An 18,501-nucleotide genomic window follows, 5' to 3' on the forward strand; every position below is an offset into this window, starting at 1 on the left:
GTGTTTTCTGTGTATGAACCCTGTTAGCCAAGACTTTCAGACTAATAAAACTTTAGCATCCTCATGTGTTAGAAAACACAGGCATTTATTATTTTGGGATCTTTTGAGGCTATTATCTGAATATAGAATCTTAAGTTGAAACAAAAATAGGAACCTCTCCAGTCAAAATATTTCTTCTGTATTTATCAGTTTAAAATGACATCTTATTATTTTAGAGAGAAAAAAAAAAACAGAACAAATTTCAAATTCTGTTAAATACATCTAGCTGAGTATGTGGCTTTGATTTGATTGATCAACTATTAGTGTTATAAACTAAAACCAGCTTTGCATGAAACAAATTGGTTGGGCAATGAGTTTGGCCACATTGAATAACTTGTTCAGACAACTAAGCCCCGTGCTTAGGTCAGTCAGTCGTGTCTGACTCTCTGCGACCCCATGGACTGTAGCTCACCAGGCTCCTCTGTCCATGGGATTCTCTAGGCAAGAGCACTGGAGTGGGTTGCCATGTCCTTCTCCAACTAAGCCCTAAAGAGCAGCAATTTCCATGATACTAAGGGAGAATTTAAGTGGAGAAAAGAAGGGAAGCTTTTCACTTTTTGCCTAGGTCCAAGAATGGATAAGAATCAGAGATATCGGTGAATTGAAAAAAAAAAAAATTATGGGAAAGCACAAAGTAACTCAAGAATAAAGAGAAAATACAAATAAGTAAATAACAATTGAGAAACCTATTAGTGATCAAAAACTTCCCACAAAAAAGCTCAGGAAGACATGTCTTTACTAATGATTTCTATGAAACATTTAAGGAAGAATTAGCTCCAATTACTCACAGACTTCTAAAAATAAAGTGAAACAATCACTTTTCAGCTCTTTCCATGAGATCAGTATTACCCTGATATCAAGACTAAAGGAAAGTGTCATAAGAAAAGAAAACTACAAAGAAAGAAAACAAAACTACCCACGGATTTCTGTGATGAAAAGAGGTACATAAGAATGCCCAAGGTAATGCTGACAAGCCTAAATTAGGAACATATTACGAAGGATAACACACAATCACCAAGTGGGGTTTATCCCATAAATGCAAGGCTACTTTAACATATAAAAATCAGTCAATAGTATACACCATATTAATAAAATAAAGGACCTCAAACACATGATGATCACAATAGATGCAGAAAAACCATTTGACAAATGGTAGAATTCATGCTTTTTAACTGTGGTGTCGGAGAAGACTCTTGAGAGTCCCTTGGACTTAAAGGAGATCAAGTCAGTCCATCCTAAAGGAAATCAGTCCTGAATATTCATTGGAAGGACTGATGCTGAACCTGAAACTCCAATACTTTGGCTACCTGATGTGAAGAGCTGACTCAGTAGAAAACACCCTGATACTGGGAAAGACTGAAGGTGGGAGGAGAAGGGGACAACAGAGGATGAGATGGTTGGATGGCATCACTGACTCGATGGACATGAGTTTGAGCAAGCTCCAGGAGTTCATGATGGACAGCGAAGCCTGGCGTGCTGCAGTCCATTGTGGTCGCAGAGTCCGACACAACTGAGAGACTGAATGGAACTGAAACTTCCCATGACAAAAACATTTGGAAAACTAAATACAAAAGGGAAATGTCTCAACCTGATGAAGTGTATATATTAAAAATCACTGAATAATAGTATCTTTGACGAGGAAAGACTGAACACTTGCTCCCTAAATTCAAAAAGAAGAGGATGTCTCTATTTTACACTGTCCTAGAGGTTGTTACAAGAGCAATTAGGCAAGAAGAATAAATAAAAGGCATTCAGATTGGAAAGCAGGAATAAGATTATCTTATTCACAGATGCCATAATTTTGTACATAGAAAATTCTAGGGCATAGACAGTAAAATTTTTAGAGCTATTAAATGGGTCCAACAAAGTTTCAGAATTAAAAACTTTAAAGTTCTTTCTTTAATATTATTTTGTATTTTTTATTGCAGTATAGGTGATTTACAATATTATACAGATTTCAGAGGTACAACATAGTTTTGCACTTTTAAAAAGTAAATTTCTTTTGGTTTTATTTATTCACTTTTATTTTTGGCTACACTGGGCCTTCCTTGCTGTGTGCAGGCGTTCTCTGGTTGTGGCAGGTGGGGGCTACTCTGCATTGTAGTGTTTGGGTTTCTTATTGGGTTTCTTATTGTGGTGGCTTCTCTTGTTGTGGAGCACAGGCTCTAGGCATGTGGGCTTCAGTATTTTTGGTGCTTAGGCTTAGTTCTCCAAGGTATGTGAAATCTCCCAAGGCCAGGGATCTAACCTGTGTCCCCTGTATTGGCAAGAGGATTCTTAACCACTGGAACACCAAGGAAGTCCTGTTGCTGCTGCTGCTGCTAAGTCTCTTCAGTCGTGTCTGACTCTGTGCGACCCTATAGACGGCAGCCCACCAGGCTCCACTGTCCCTGGGATTCTCCAGGCAAGAACACTGGAGTGGGTTGCCATTTCCTTCTCCAATGCATGAAAGTGTAAAGTGAAAGTGAAGTTGCTCAGTCATGTCCGACCCTTCGCAACCCCATGGACTGCAGCATTCCAGGCTCCTCCGCCCATGGGATTTTCCAGGGAAGAGTACTGGAGTGGGTTGCCATTGCCTTCTCCGAAGGAAGTCCTAGTGGGTCACATTTTAAAATAGTATACTCCATGTATAGTTATTTTGGCCACATTTTCTGTGCTGTACAATGCATCATTGTGGCTTACTTATTTTATACACAGTAGTCTGTGCCTCTTGTCCTCACCCCTGTCTTGCCACTCCCTACTTCCCTCTCCTCACTGGCACTACAAGTTTGTTTTCTGTATCTGTGAGTCTTTTTTTTTTTTTAAATATTCACTAGTCTGTTTCATTTTTAGAGTCCACATATAAGAGATAACATATGTGTGCTTGTGTGTTCTTAGTTGCTCAGTAATGTCCAACTCTTTGCAACCCTTAGGACTGTAACCCACCAGGCTCCTCTGTACATGGGATTATCCCCTCAAGAATCCTTGTGTGGATTTCCATTTCCTTATCTAAGGGACCTTCCTGACCCAGAGATCAGACCTGGGTCTCTCGTATTGACAGGCAACTTCTTTACCAACTGAGCCACCAGGGAAGGGGGGACACACACAAAAGCTCCTGAAAATTTCTATGAAATTTGCTTTGACTTTGAAGAGTAGTGGGGAGATATTCAGACAGATCTCCGGACAGCTACTGTATGCCCCAGTGTTGCCAGAAAATAGACTCTGGGAGGTTAGCCACCTGGCTTTCAATAGGAAGCTAGAGGCCAAAGAAAAATGGGTAACTCCTGTGTCAGCAGCCCAGCTGAGATACCCCAGGAGGAGAAGCAGCCTTCCAAAGGGTGGTTGCTATGGCAACAGCTTCTCCTCCCTGGAAGTCATGTCTCAAACTTTCTCTCCTGTGTTTTGAAGAACTCTGGCATCCACTTTACAGATTTCATTTCAAAAGAGAGAGGCTGGCCATGTTAGTATGTTGAAGAAAACACCTAGTGTTCCCTTTTCTGCCCTGAAGAGGAAGAAATTTGTGCTTCTCCTTTTTCAAAGAGATTGAGGAAGGCAACAAAAATATTCTCCAGACACAAATATCTGATGAAAAGAATCATAATGTTGGTGGAGACATGAAGAATGATTGCGTGAGGATGGCGGCTTTTCGTCACCTTCCTCAGAATCCAGCGTCATCCCCAGAGCTGACAATACCCAGCGTGTGGTCCAGCCCTTCTCCATGACTTGCTTTATTAAACCTCAGTGCTCCGGCCTCAGTGCACACTTCCTGTGTAGATGATTTTAATCTGGACTTTCACCTCAAACAGGTAGACACATTCCAATTGGGACTTTAGGATCCCTTGGGAAATCGTCATAAATTTCTTGGACAAAACTTGGCAGAAAACAACAGGGACATCTGGGAGCCGATCACACACAGGCAACGAGAGGGAAGAGACATGCAAAGGTGGCTGGTGACGCTTGTTTCCAACAGCGATCAATTAGCTTCCCGCAGTCCTGTCTCTGCTTTCCGTCCACGTCCTTTCAGTTCCTCGTTGCTTGGTGACTAAACGCCATCGTCTGGGAAAACTGTTACGGAGACCTCAGACGTGCATGTCAGAAGCATGCGGCAGTAATACAGTGGGTCAAGGATGCTTCTCCATGTGGAAAGGTGAGCATCTGATGGAGGAGCATAGAGCAGTAGCGGTCTAGGAGCAGATGGGTTAGCACAACGTTGTGCTGCAGAAGAAGGAGACACGTCTCAGCAGCTCTCAGGGCTGAACTCAGAAGAAGCTGCCTGACCCCTTAGTTGGTATAGGAGGTAGACAACAATTTTGCGTGTTCAGTTCAGTTCAGTCGCTCAGTCATGTCCTGTCGGGAGCCGCGTTAGGCATTACTGACAAAGTGGAGGCACAGCCTCAACCCCGTCTCCTCATCCCACAGGCACAGTCCCGGGATGAAGGAGTTAGCTCTTGTGATTCTGACTTGTTTTTTCCTTTCTTCGGTTGAGTTGGCTGGAAAGAATGTTAAAGTGCTTATTGTTCTTGAGAGGAGCATGAGAAAGCACAAAGCCTTCTGTAGTTGTGCCCAGAACATAATCTATAAAGTAACCATTGACATTTGTTCAAGGATCTTTACAAAGAATATTGCAGGATGAGCCTGCAGGCCATAGCTTGAGGCCATGGGAAGGATTGTTATCTGAGACCTGTTTGTGAGGGGAATGTTTATGGCAAAAGAAGTTTGCTGAGCTTAGGGTTAAGGAATAATTAAGAATAGCTAGAAGCCTTTTTAGGAGATAGTGATCTTAAGATGCTAGGGGCAAAGAGGATTTAGAAAGATAAGAAATAAACTGAGGAATGTAGCATGAGTTAATCAGAAGCTAAGTATAGGACACACAAGAGGAAGTAGATAATAGTAAAGCTGATTCTGAGAGAATCACTGAAGCAGAAACTCTGTTTGTAGGGCAACCGTGATTTCTGGAGACAATCTGGGTGGGGGAACTAAAAATGTCAAACCTCTGACCTAATGCTTTTGTCCAAGTATAAAAGAAAACCCGAAGCTTGAAATAAACATGCAGTCCCGTACTTTGACTCAGAGGCTACATCATCCCCCACCGACCCCCCTCACCCATTCAGGCTGATTCCCTGGCTGCTGGAGCTGGACTCCAGCAATGTCTGACTCTTTGCAACCCCGTGAACCAGAGCACACCAGGCCTCCCTGTCCATCACCAACTCCCGGAGTTCACTCAAACTCACCATCGAGTTTGGTGATGCCATCCAGCCATCTCATCCTCTGTTGTCCACTTCTCCTCCTGCCCCCAATCCCACCCAGCATCAGAGTTGGCTAGGCTATTACCAACTGGGGGAGGCAGAGTCTGAACTTTCATCAGAACCCTAAGTAGTCCTGGAACCAAATTTTCACCAAGAATGGGGACAGTGAATTGTGATTGCTTTATTCTGTCTGCTCCTTTCTGGGGTTTCAGAGGTCAACGTTGACAAGAAGCTTTGTGGTATGAAAAATTCTGCCTCTGGACCCAGGGCTCTGTCATCCAGGAGCACTGGGAGCATGGGATGTACAGTCACCCCATTTGAAGACAACAGACTGTGACCAGTGTGTTTCCTTTTCTGATCCTTTTTCCTACCCCAGAGAGATCTCTTGATTTCTTGGAAGAGATTAACTCTTGGAGGAGAATGCCCTGTTCCCCATGAAAACACTTGTGCGTGCCTGTGTCAGAAACAGTGGCCAGCTGTAACAGGGACTGCTGTAACTGGGACAGAAGCAGAGGCACCTTGAGTGTCGTTCTGAGGTGAGCAGTTTGGTTGCATAAGCATCGCTTCAGAGAGCTTGGCCCAAGGCAGGCTAGTCACACACACACACACACACACACACACACACACACTGACACTCCACATTGCAGACCTTCGGCTTAGTATTGAGATGCTAGAGTCAAACACTATTATCTTAGGAAAAGTGTTTTATTAAGAGGACTGAAGAGAAAGAAAAATGTTCATTGAGCTTTGGTGTAAGAGTGAGTAGGAGGCAGGTGCCAAGTTCTAGAATATTGTTCCTGTTGGGCTAATTTTATGAACTACTGTCATTCCCCATATCTCTTACCTGCCAGCATGGAGCCTCGGAAGATTGGAGTGATTCCTGGATTTATAACTTACATTATGTTGTTGAGCAACCCCCAGTGTCTCTGGTCTCCAGTGTCTTCTGTAAAATGGTTATGCTAAAGGAGAATATCTCTAAGGCCTGTGTTGTATCACAGGTTTGTATTTCATGAAAAGGGCTTCCCTAGTGGCTCAGACAGTAAAGAATCTGCCTGCAATGCAGGAGACCTGGGTTCAATCCCTGGATTGGAAAGATCCCCTGGAGGAGGGCATGGCAACCCACTCCAGTATTCTTGCCTGGAGAATGACATGGACAAATGAGCCTGGGGGGCTGCAGTCATGGGGTCACAATAAGTCAGACATGACTGAGCAACTAAGCACAGCACATTTCATGAAAAGATGTTAACAGAAGGGTAGAAAAAAATAAAGCTAAACTTTCATGTAAGTCTGAGAGATAATCAACAATGTATTTCTTCCTATTGAAAGATATTTTGTCACAGCATTTGGAACTAACAGAAGCTTTGGATGCTGGCTGATCTAACTGCAGTCTCAGCTATGTGACTAACTTCTCTGGAATTTCTCTAAGCCTCATTGTCTCCTTTTGGAGAAAGGCTTGGGACTATCTAGCTAACACTCTTCATTATGGTGAACAATAGTAGAAGGACTGAATCTTGATGAATAGCAAAGTAACAGACATTCATAAAGTCCTCATAAATGATAGTGGTGATGGTGTTGATTTGGACCATAGAATTTATTGTATATTTTTGAATGGATAGTCAAAAGGAATGTTAATAATATCACTGTTAAGTTCACTTATAAACTGATAATAATGTAAAACACAATGATTTATTTTATAAATGTTCAAATGTAAATAACCCCGTGTACTGGTCATGCTGTATTTAAGAGTATATTAATGACCCTAATATTATAATTAGACTTTGAGGAACACAAAGATAACACTGATGTGACATGTCAAGTGATACACGCTTATTTTAACTTCATCATCACAGGAGCAGGAACAAATAGGTCCTTACATCTTCATCTTACAGAAGATGAAAGCGAAATTTTGGAAATTTAACTAACTTTTCAAAGATGACCCATGTCTCCAGGATTAGAACTCAGTGTTGAAATAGTATTGAACTCGAGTCCTACTAGTTCAAGAACAACTCGCAGCAGGAGTCTGCTATCTGCCCAGTTACCTTCTGGAGGAGTCAGATAATTGATCCCATGCTCCCCTAAGACTATTTTTGCTTGTTGTAATATCTTTATTCTAGATTAAGAGCATCAGGTGATGATACTGTGGGGGGAAAAGCCTCTGGAAATGAAGAATGGGAGAAGTGTCCAAGAATTCACTTTGGAGGGCTTCCCTGCTGCCAGCACCTGGGAAAGGCCCTCGTCCTCCTGCGCCTGCCAGCACACCTGGTGTCCATCGCAGGCATTGCGGCCATGGTGCCCGTCACCTGTGCTGACGCCAAGCTACAGACACCTGTGCACTTTCTCCTCAGCATTTTCTCCCTCACTGAGTCTTGTCATAAGTGCTGTTATTCCTAAGTTGCTGGTCATCTTTCTTTTAGGCAAGCAAACGATTTCCTTTCCTGCCTGTTTCAGGCAAGCCTGTGTCTTTGTATTTCTTGGAGCAGCAGGCTTCCTCCTCATAGCAGTGATGTCTCTGGATCAGTACCTGGCCATTTGCAAGCCTCTTCATTACACGACCATCACGAACCTGAGGGCTTGCTGCCTCCTGGTCACAGCCTGCTCGGCTTTGGGTTTCACTCTTATTGCTGGTCTGGTGGTGATGGTGTCCCAGTTATCCTTCTGTGGCCCCCATGTCATACCTCACTTCTTCTGTGACCTCGGCCCCTGATCCATCTCTCCTGCTCTGACAGCAGGTCTGTTGAAACACTGCTCCTTGTCCTTGCTTTGTGTGTCCTTTTGACTCCCCTCATCATAAAATCACTGCATGCAGAACATATCACAATTATTGGACTCCCATCAGCCAAGGAGCGACAGAAAGCTTTCTCCACCTGCTCATCTCACCTCATTGTCCTTCCTCTGACGTACGGCAGCTGTGTGTTTATATATGTGAAACAGAAGCAGGTGAACAGGCTGGACTGCAACAAGGAGGCTGCCCTTGTGAACATGGTGGTGACTCCACTGCTGAACCCTGTCACCTACACTCTGAGGAACAAGCAGACCCGCCAGGCTCTGAGGGAGACCATAAGCAGAGTGAAATTATCAAGGTAAAAAAGTCACACTGTCTTGGAAGTGTGAAGTGATAGCTCATTGTGGTTTTGATTTGCATTTCTCTTAATGATGTTTGAATTATTTTCATTAGTGATTTTGAGCACATTTTCATGTACTGACTATTTACTTGTATGTCTATTTGGAAAATGTTGACTAGTTTCTCTTTAAGTGAAGTATAGTTGAATCATAATGTTGTGTTAGTTTCTGGTGTACAGCAAAGCGATTCAGACATATATATATATATTCAGATTCTTTTCCATTATAGGTTCTGTTCAGTTCAGTTCAGTCACTCAGTCATGTCCGACTCTTTGTGATCTCATGAACGGCAGCACACCAGGCTTCCCTGTCCATCACCAACTCCCAGAGTTTACTCAAACTCATGTCCACTGAGTCAGTGATGCCATCCAACCATCTCATCCTCTGCCATCCCTTCTCCTTTCAGTCTTTCCCAGTATCAGGGTCTTTTCCAATGAGTCCATTCTTCAAATCAGGTGGCCAAAGTATTGGAACTTCAGCTTCAGCCTCAGTCTTTCCAATGAATATTCAGGATTAATTATAGGTTATTATAAATTACTGAATATAGTTACTTTTACCATATCGTTGGACCTTATTGTTGATCTATTTTACATATAGTAGTATAAATCTGTTAATCCTAAACTCCTGATTCCCCCACTTTCCATTAATTAAATGTAGCCATAAGTTTGTTTTCTATGCCTGTGAGTCTGTTTCTGTTTCATAAGTAAGTTCATTTGTATAATTGTTTATGTTTCCATACATAAGTGCTATTATATGGTATTTGTTTTTCTCTGTCTGACTTAATTCATTTAGTTTGAAGTAGGTCCATCCACGTTGCCGCAAATGGCATTATTTCAATCTTTTTATGGCTGAATAATATTTCATCACACACCCATCCACCATATCTTCTGTATCCATTTATCTATTGATGGACACTTAGATTTCTTCCATGTCTTGGCTATTGTAGACGGTACTGCTGCGAACATTGGGGTGCATGTATCTTTTCAAAATAGAGTTTTTGTCTTTTCCAGTTATATGCCCAGAGATGGGATTGCTGGATTATATGGCAACTTTATTTTAGTTTTTTAAGGAACCTTTATACTGTTCTCTATAGTGGCTTTACCAGTTTACATTCTCACCAACAGTGTAGGAGGATTCCTTTTCTCCACACTCTCTCTAGCATTTATTATTTGTCAAATTTTTTTTGAGAGGGAAATAAAGTTTATTAAAGTGGGAGACACAGAACAGCGGGCCAGCTCAAGGGAGAACTGACATTGAACAGGGGTCCTTAGTCCAGTTTCATACCCAGGATGCAAGCCGTGGGATGGGGGTCTTGTGGGTCATTTGCTGATTGGATGAGGCACGTACACTGGGTGGGGGAGAGTAGGGCAAATACCTTCTCCCTCTGGGGTAGGAGGGGAGACAGGTTAGACTGTTCCATTATAGTTACAACGTGGGGGAGGGAAGGACGATAACTGTCGGTTTTCTGTTCCTGCGTTCCAAGACGCTCTTCGGTTTTATCTGCTCTCTCGTCCTTGGCTCACCACATTCCTCCCTCTTTATTTTTAGGGCCAATTATTTGCCCCCTTTTGATACCCTGCTCATGTCTAACTATCTACCTGTTTCCCTTCTCAGGCACTTGGGAACCCAATCTCAAAGATTTGTAGACTTTTGATGATGGCCATTCTGACTGGTTGCACGTTATTGAAGTTTTGATTTGCATTTGTCTATTAATAAGTGATGTTGAGCATCTTTTCATGTGCTTGTTAGCGACCTGGATGTCTTCTTTGGAGAAATGTGTACTTAGGTCTTCTGCCAATTTATTGATTGGGTGGTCTGTTTTTTTTATATTGAGCTGTATGAGGTATTTGTATATTTTGGAATTTCAACCCTTAGAATTCAGTTGGGTAGATGCTGAATGTATATGTGTCTGAGGAAGTTCACTGGTTGTTGCAGAAAGCATAAAAGTGTCAAATTAACAATGAATGAATTGCATGAACTGTAATGAAAATTGTGTAAAATATGTCCTCCCTAACCTATTCTGTCCTTGTAACATCTTCAAAGGAAATTAGTCATAATTACCCTAGAGTGTACAAAATACCACGTAACACTACGTGAGAAAAGGTACAGTTAGATGTTTTCTTACGAACCTTGTGTTTGCTTTGAAATGCAACATCTTTGAATAAATATTTTTAATGACAAAAATCAACAATGAAAAAAAAAAATCAACAGTGAAGTATGGGGAGCACGATCAAGATGGCAGAGCAGGAGAATGCAAAACTTTACCTCCCTCCATGAGTCGATCAAAAATACATGTACATGCAGAACAATGCTCACTAAAAACTGCTAACAGCTGGAGACTGACAGAAAGCCTGCTGCGGAACCAAGGCTGTCAGACAGAGCCACGTGGTGTTTCCTTGGGAGGGATCTGTGCCTCTGGAAGGGGGCTCAGTGAAGAAGGGAGATTACAAGGGCAGAGGACCTCTCTGGGGGGCTAGGAGTTCAAGCTACATGAGTGTCGCTGCCCTGGGGTCTGACACATGAAGATGGGAACCCCGGGGGGTAAGAGGACTGGTGAGACTGAAAGGAGGGGTGTGGGAAGGCTGGGCTTCACTTATGAGGAGTGAGCACGTGCGTGCGTGCACACAAAACGGGGTGTAGAGGGCAGACTGAAACTGCCTGGGTGGCTGGCCTGTTTTACCTGGTCACCCTGGAATGCACCCTAACGGAGTGTAGCAACTGCTCTGGCCCCACCTGCTTCACGACGCAGCGCCACCGCAGGTTATGAATGCTTGTGCTGTTGGGGGAGAGAGGATACTTGAAAGGAATGGAAGCAGTTCAGACCCAATAGTTTTAAACAAATTTAATATCTGATATTCTGGAGTTCACCTGTGTGAGTGCTCAGTTGCTAAGTGGTGTCTGACTCTTTGCAACCCCCTGGACTGTAGCTCACCAAATTCCTCTGTCCATGGAATTCTCCAGGCAAGAATACTGGAGTGGGTTGCCATTTCCTTCCCCAAGGGATCTTCCTGACCCAGGGATCCAACCGTGTCTTCTGTGTTGCAGGCACCTAGGATGCCCTATAGAGTTCACATTCACTGTTAACAATGTACAAAAACTAGAAATTAGCAAGAGCTTTATAAAGAATACTTTGCTTGGCAACTTAAAACCTTCCTGTACAACTTCAAGGCTCCTAGGTGGTGCAGTGGTAAAAAATCCCCCTGCCCATGCAGGAGATGCCAGAGACGTGGGTTCCATCCCTGAGTCAGAAAGATCCCCTGGAGTAGGAACTGGCAATCCACACCAGTATTCTTACCTGAGAAATCCTATGGATACAGGAACTTGGCAGGCTATATGGGGTTGCAAAGAGCTGGGCGCGACTGAGCACTCATGTACCATACAACTACAAAGATCTACTTGAAATTGCTGCTATAGAAAATTGAACATTTAATCTTCAAGAATTTAAGCTCCTGTAATTTCTCATTGCTCCTTCCCTTTCATCATTGCTTTGGATATATTCTTTGTCTTTTTTTAAAAAACTCATATGATTTCTACATTGAAAATCACCCAAAGCTTAAATGTGTCATTTCACCTTCTGATATCAAAAGCTGATGCATTAGAAAGACAATTTTCAGTCATTGGCAGAAAGTAGCATTAAGAGCGGAATCAGGCAAACTTGTACAATTAAAGTTTTTTTTGTTAAAAAAAAAAAAAGCAATTCACAACTGGGGTAAAATATTCTCAGTCCTGTCATGACAAGTATGTAGAATATATAATCTTTGGGGTAAAAAAGCAAACCCAAATGAATAAAAGCCCTGACAATTAAAAATGAGCAAGACTTTTTAACAGGCACTTCACAGAAAAGGATTTCTATTTGTCACAAGTATATAAAAGAAGTGTTCATCATAAGTAGTCATTAGGAAAATGTAAATCAAGATGAAATACTACTAGAATGTCTCCAGTTTTTAAAAGTTGAACTATATTTGATATTATACAAATTTCAATGCCATTCCCCCAAATCGTCCCCCACTATCCCTCTCCCACAGAGTCCAAAAGACTGTTCTGTACATCTGTGTCTCTTTTGCTGTCTCACATACAGGATTATCACACCATCTTTCTAAATTCCATATATATGCATTAGTATACTGTATTGGTGTTTTTCTTTCTGGCTTACTTCACTGTGTATGGCAAAACCAATACAATACTGTAAAGTAATTAACCTCCAATTAAAATAAATAAATTTATATTTAAAAATAAATTTAAAAAATAATAAAAATAAAAGTTGAACTATATTTGATATTATATATGTTTAATGTGGTCAAGTGTTGATATGTACATGTATGAATGCAATATGATTGCCATGGTAGCATTAAATAAGATCTTGATCATGTCGTGTAATCATTTCTTTTCTTTTGGTCAGAATAAATGAGATATAATCTCTTAGCACGTTTGATATTTATAATGCAATATTTCTTTTTATAATCAATATGTTAGATTTCCAGGACTTATTTATCTACTAGTTGCAAGTTTGTGCCCTTAAACAAAATCTCTCCTACATTCCCTCCCCTACCCCTCAGCAACCACTATTTTACTCTAATTTTTATGAGTTCACCTTTTTTAGATTCTACATGTAAGTAATATCATACAGTATTTGTCTTTCTCTGACTTGGCATGATGTCATGAAGGTCGTCCATCAATGTTGGCACAAATGGGATTTCCATTTCCTCATAATTGAATAATATTCCATTGTATATGCATGTATATACATATATTTCACATCTTCTTTACCAGTTCATCCCTAGCAGAAATTTAGGTTGAATCTATGTGATGGCTATTTTGAATAATGGTGCAATAAACATAGGAGTGCCAATATCTCTCCCAAATTCGGTTTTCATTTACTTTGGGTATATAATCAGAGGTCGATTGCTCTATTGTATGTTAGTTCTATTTTTAGTTTTTTGAGGAATCTCCATATTGTTTTCCATAGTGGCTGAATGAATTTACAGAAATGTACCAATTAAATGACTTAGAGACTAAGTGTTGGTGAGAAAGTGGAGCGCCTTAAATTCTCATGCATTGCTGCTGAGAGCTTAAATCCAGTTTTGGAAACTGTTTTACAGGTGTTAAGACCTGTCCTATAATTAATTCAATACTTTTACTCCAAGTTATATATTCAGGAGAAATGAATGCTATGTCTTCAAAAAGACTTTTACAAGAATATTCATAGCAGCTTTATTCATGTAGCCCTGAACTAGAAAGGATGCAAATGCCCTTCTGTGGAGGAATGGAAAGCTCTGGTGTATACCTGTACAATGGACTACTACAAAACAATATAAAAGAGTAAATCATCCACCTAAACAGCAGGGGTAATTCCTACAGACATGTTGAGGGAAAAAGGCAGACAAAGGAATACATGCTATTTTGGATTTCTATGATTTTCAATAAACTGGCAAAAGTAAATTTTCATGATGAAATCAGTGTATTTCTTTGGTGTGGGTTATTGATTGGAAAAGGGAAAAAGCGAACTTATGAAATGAGATGGAAAAATGTCATTGCTTGATTTCAATAGAGGTTACATGACTGTTACATACACAAATTATTGATCTGTACAATTAAATTTTGTGTATTTTATCGAATGTAAGTAATAATTCAATAAATAAAATATCAGGTTAAAAAGAAAAAGGCGAAGTAATTCAAATGTAAAAAAGAGTTTCTGTTGTTTAAGCCTTTTTTAATACATGTAATTTGTGATTTTTAAACTTTATAACTCTATTTGATAAATTTTCCAATTCCCTGGGTCAGGAAGATCGCCTGGAGAAGAAAATGACAACCCACTCCAGTATTCTCATCCATGAGAAATCCCATGGACAGAGGGGCCTGGCAGACTACAGTCTCTGGGTCACAAAAGAGTCGACACAACTTAGTGACTAAACAACAGCAGGGCGGTTGTGCAAAACCTGCCTTTGAGACATGCACAGAGGACTGTGCAGCCTGCTGGGAATGACAGTGGTGTGTTACCATACGCAGCGAAAGGGCAGTTATGATACATGTCGCCTGGAACTTCCCATTGCCAAATATGAAGCAATTAAATGCCCCCTGGGACTCTGTTGTGATTTTAGTTCCTATTCCATTAAAAACAAACAAACAAACCCTCTTCTAATGAATTTGAAAGCTCCAAAGATGTGTCCATTGGGCCCAATGCATCCTCACTGGTGATGGTAAATAAGCCTGTGATAATTATACCATAAGGGCATTTGAATGTGTTCTTGCTTATGACTGCTGTGATCCTTCCCTATATGAGTTGGGGTGACTGGTTGATGGAAAAGTGACTGATAACAGGGTCATTAAATAAGGAAACTGACCTTTGTTGTCTCTTCTTTTTGACTCTCTTCTGGGATGGATGCACAACCAACCACATTTGTTGTTCAGGATGCACTGTAGAATGGAAATAATCATGTCCAGGTATTCCAAACAGAAACGCAGAAAGTGCTAGCACATGACTGGGGCAACTTGTGTTGTCTTCATGGTCCAGAATTTATCAGTCAGATTGCCATGGAAAAACTATGCCCGTTAATCCTCCAGAGTTTGAAGCTTTTCTATTTTTAAATTGAACCTTAACAATTTCATACTAATTTAGGACGTAAGGCATCCATTAATTTTTTTTATTAGGTCAATGAAAAGTATATCTCAACCAAGTGTTTTTCCCACTTTCCGTTAACCTAGGAGAAAGATCCTGGTTTGTTTTAAGAAGAGAGAGAAGCACATTGTGAAAGAAACACTGTTTTCCATGAGCTGCTTCATGGTGAGTACTTGACCACGGGACTAACTTGCAATCTAAAAGGTCAGATGTTTTAACCAGAGCCTTATGTTTAAGCTTCTAATGTGGACCATACATAGGTAAAGTAATAGTTTGGCCAAAAGGAATTAAATAAAATACAATCAAATTATGATTTCTTATTTACTAGAGCACTGATTTGCAGGAGATGCCCAGATGCCCAGATTGTTTCAATATACTTGGCTTACTCGGCTTCTAGTTGGGCACTGTCATTTTTTTTTTTTTTTAATAAAAATAGAATGTTCCTCTAGTGATTGCAATGGAAATACAGGTTTAATTCTGCCACATGAAATACTTCCAATGTAAACAATTATTCCCAGAAAAAGGAACGTTGAAGAGTAATCTATGAAATAGTTGAGTGGCAGAATGAAGAACTGCCATTCTGCTAGGCTGGCACAGTGTGAGGGGATTTGATCCACCCATTGAATGTGTATTCATTGGATTTGAACAACCAAGTCATGAGACCTTTTCTCCCCACCTCCAGTTTTAGGTATGGTTTCTCTTAAACCCACAAGCTGTGTGGTTATGATACTATAACATACTAGCTTTACTGTGCACACTGGTAGTGCTGGTGTGTGTATGCGTACAATGTTGCTTTAGCCATGTCCGACTCTTTGTGACCCTATGGGCTGTAGCCCAACTGCCCCCCCTCCCACCGCCACCCGCCCCCACCTCCTCTGTCCATGGGATTCTCCAGCCAAGAATACTGGAGTAGATTGTTGTGCCCTTCTCCAGGGAATCTTCTTGACCCAGGAATTGAACCTGTATCTCTTATGTCTTCTGCATTGGCAGATGGGTTTTTTACCACTAGCACACACAGGTCTTGAAGAAAGAACTCAGGCTGAACAGACTTCAGGAAAATACCTGATTTGGAACCTGGTAGTAAGAAAACAGCTCTCTCACACCTTCTGTTACTGAAGAGTTAAAGTCAGGAGGCTTCCTACATTGCATGGCATCCCTGAAACAAAGAAATTACCACTGTGACCCCATGAAAAATATTTTCTGCAGGATGACAGCCTCCACTCTTAACTGCTGTGTATGCGTCTGCAGGAGGTTTCATTTTGCATTGTTTACCTTGTGTACTATGATTCACAGATATTATTTTCCAAAAAAGTTAAGTGACACATTAAAAATTATTATAAAAAATAAAAACAAATCTTTAATTTTACCATTCAAAAATAACTTATAATTAATATAGTAATGTTATAATAGTAAAATATTTGTCATTTATTGTAAAGTAGTTTCAAAATATAAAATGATCCCTCCTTCACAAATATACCTGAAAGCAGTGTTTTTATTTTATTTTAGTTTTTTTAAAGTTGCTATCATTTAAATTCTTTATTCTTCAGTGATAGTATTTTCTGCTTCACAGATTAGGCAGAGAATGATGACAGTCAGAGACACAGAGAGAACTGTGGGGGTGAAAAATGAGTCCACCATCCAGGAGTTAGTTCTGGAGGCGTTTCCTGCTGCCCAGCACTTGGGGGGCCTCCTCTTCCTGGTGCACCTGCTCGCATACCTGGCCTCTATCATGGGAAACACAGTCATAATCCTCATCACCTGGGCTGACCATCGCCTCCAGACGCCAATGTATGTTTTGCCGAGCACTTTCTCCTTCTGCGAATGCTGTTTCATCACCACAGTCATTCCTAAACTGCTGTCCATCTTCCTTTCAGGAAGGCAAACAATTCCCTTTCCTGCTTGCCTCACACAAGCCTTCTTCTTTTTATTTATTGGAGCAGGAACTTTCTTTCTCATGGCAGTGACGTCATTGGATCGATACCTGGCCATCTGCAAGCCTCTGCACTATGCATCCATCATGAACCTGAGGGTTAGTTTCCTTCTGATTTTCTTGTGCTATTCCTTGTCCTTCATCTTCTTCACTGGTCTGATGCTCAAAGTTTCCCAGTTATCATTCTGTGGCCCCAATATCATCTCTCATTTCTTCTGTGACCTTGGCTCTTTAATTCATCTCTCCTGCTCTGACAGCAGCTCTGTTGAAACGTATTTCTTCTTTGTTACTTCGTTTGTCATTCTACTATCCCTCATTGTAACCATCACTGCCTACAGCAACATAGTCGTCACAATCCTGCGACTCCCATCAGCCAAGGAGAGACAGAAAGCTTTCTCCACCTGCTCCTCTCACCTCATTGTCCTCTCCCTGATGTACGGCAGCTGTGTGTTTATTTACCTGAACCCAAAGCAGGTGGACAGGCTGGACTCCAACAAGGAGGCCGCCCTTGTGAACACAGTGGTGACCCCAGTGCTGAACCCTGTCATCTACACCCTGAGGAACAAGCAGGTCCACCAGGCTCTGAGGGACACACTGTCTAGGGTGAGGTGGCAGAAGTAGAGTTTGGAGGCTAAGTGGATCCTCTTGATCCTCCAGTTCAGTTTCCACCATTGGCAAAGTCTGTTCTCGAGAAGTTCTCCATATGGCAATCTATCTTGTGCTACTTTTAAGCTGGATGGGTACTGTCTTTATTCTGCACTTCAATCTTGTGCCTATGCTCAGTTGCTCAGTCATGTTGCTTGTGACCCCACGTACTGTAGCCCACCAGGCTCATCTGTCCATGGGATCTCCTGGGCAAGAATACTGGAGTAAGTTGCCATTTCCTCCTCCATGGCATCCCAACCCAGGGATCACACTTGTGTCTCCTGAGTCTCCTGCATTGGAATGCAGAGTCTTTCCCACTGGGCCACCTGTGAAGCCTTGTTCCTTTATTTGAAAATTTCATTTGTTCTCTATGTTGCTCTGATGATATCGTCCTTGATTTTCTGACTGGTCTTAGATGAATTCAAACCAAACAACATTTATGGAGCAACTATTATACATAAATCATAAGATACAATATCTTTAAGGTAATAATTCAAGTGTTGCCAATCAGATTTAATAAATGTTCATGATACATTCTGATGCTTTAATTTTCTGATACCTATGAAAAATAGATAGCACTGTTCTTTACCATTAGATATTTAGGTTAGAATTTTAAGAAACAAATTTGTTTCTGAAAACTATGAGAAGTCATAGCGCAAATTAATGTTTCTTCATTAACTGAATTTGTTTATTTAAATGAATCTGCTGTATGCTCACTGGTTCTTCTTCTCTGGGTCTACTGATGTTAGTGTTGTAACAACTCGGTGTATCTCCAGGTGGTTAAGATGAGCTCTTTAGTGTACCATCTTTGGCTGTATAAAACATTATTAAAATTTTCTTTAACTTCTTAAAACACAGACAAAAGCACATTTTTTTTTTCATATTTCTGTAACTTTATTATTTATACCGGCAACTGGGAGAGTGTT

The 18,501-nt window shown here is 41.0% G+C and overlaps 1 protein-coding gene and 1 pseudogene across 1 annotated transcript; both read left to right on the forward strand.

The window, feature by feature from the left end:
- The first annotated feature begins 7,361 nt into the window (after positions 1-7,361).
- On the forward strand, positions 7,362-8,348 carry LOC109553658 (olfactory receptor 6C74-like; annotated as a pseudogene).
- An 8,237-nt stretch (positions 8,349-16,585) lies between these two features.
- On the forward strand, positions 16,586-17,551 carry LOC109553657 (olfactory receptor 2AP1-like). Its single transcript, XM_019953683.2, has one exon. It carries the CDS (start codon positions 16,586-16,588, stop codon positions 17,549-17,551), a length of 966 nt encoding a protein of 321 aa, XP_019809242.2.
- The last annotated feature ends 950 nt before the right edge of the window (positions 17,552-18,501 follow it).

Source organism: Bos indicus, chromosome 28, assembly GCF_029378745.1.
Source record: "Bos indicus isolate NIAB-ARS_2022 breed Sahiwal x Tharparkar chromosome 28, NIAB-ARS_B.indTharparkar_mat_pri_1.0, whole genome shotgun sequence".
In the NCBI taxonomy this organism is placed as follows: Eukaryota; Metazoa; Chordata; class Mammalia; order Artiodactyla; family Bovidae; genus Bos; species Bos indicus.

Coding starts and splice junctions, on each gene's coding strand:
- LOC109553657 (XM_019953683.2), top strand. CDS start 16,586: ATGACAGTCAGAGACACAGAGAGAACTGTGGGGGTGAAAAATGAGTCC.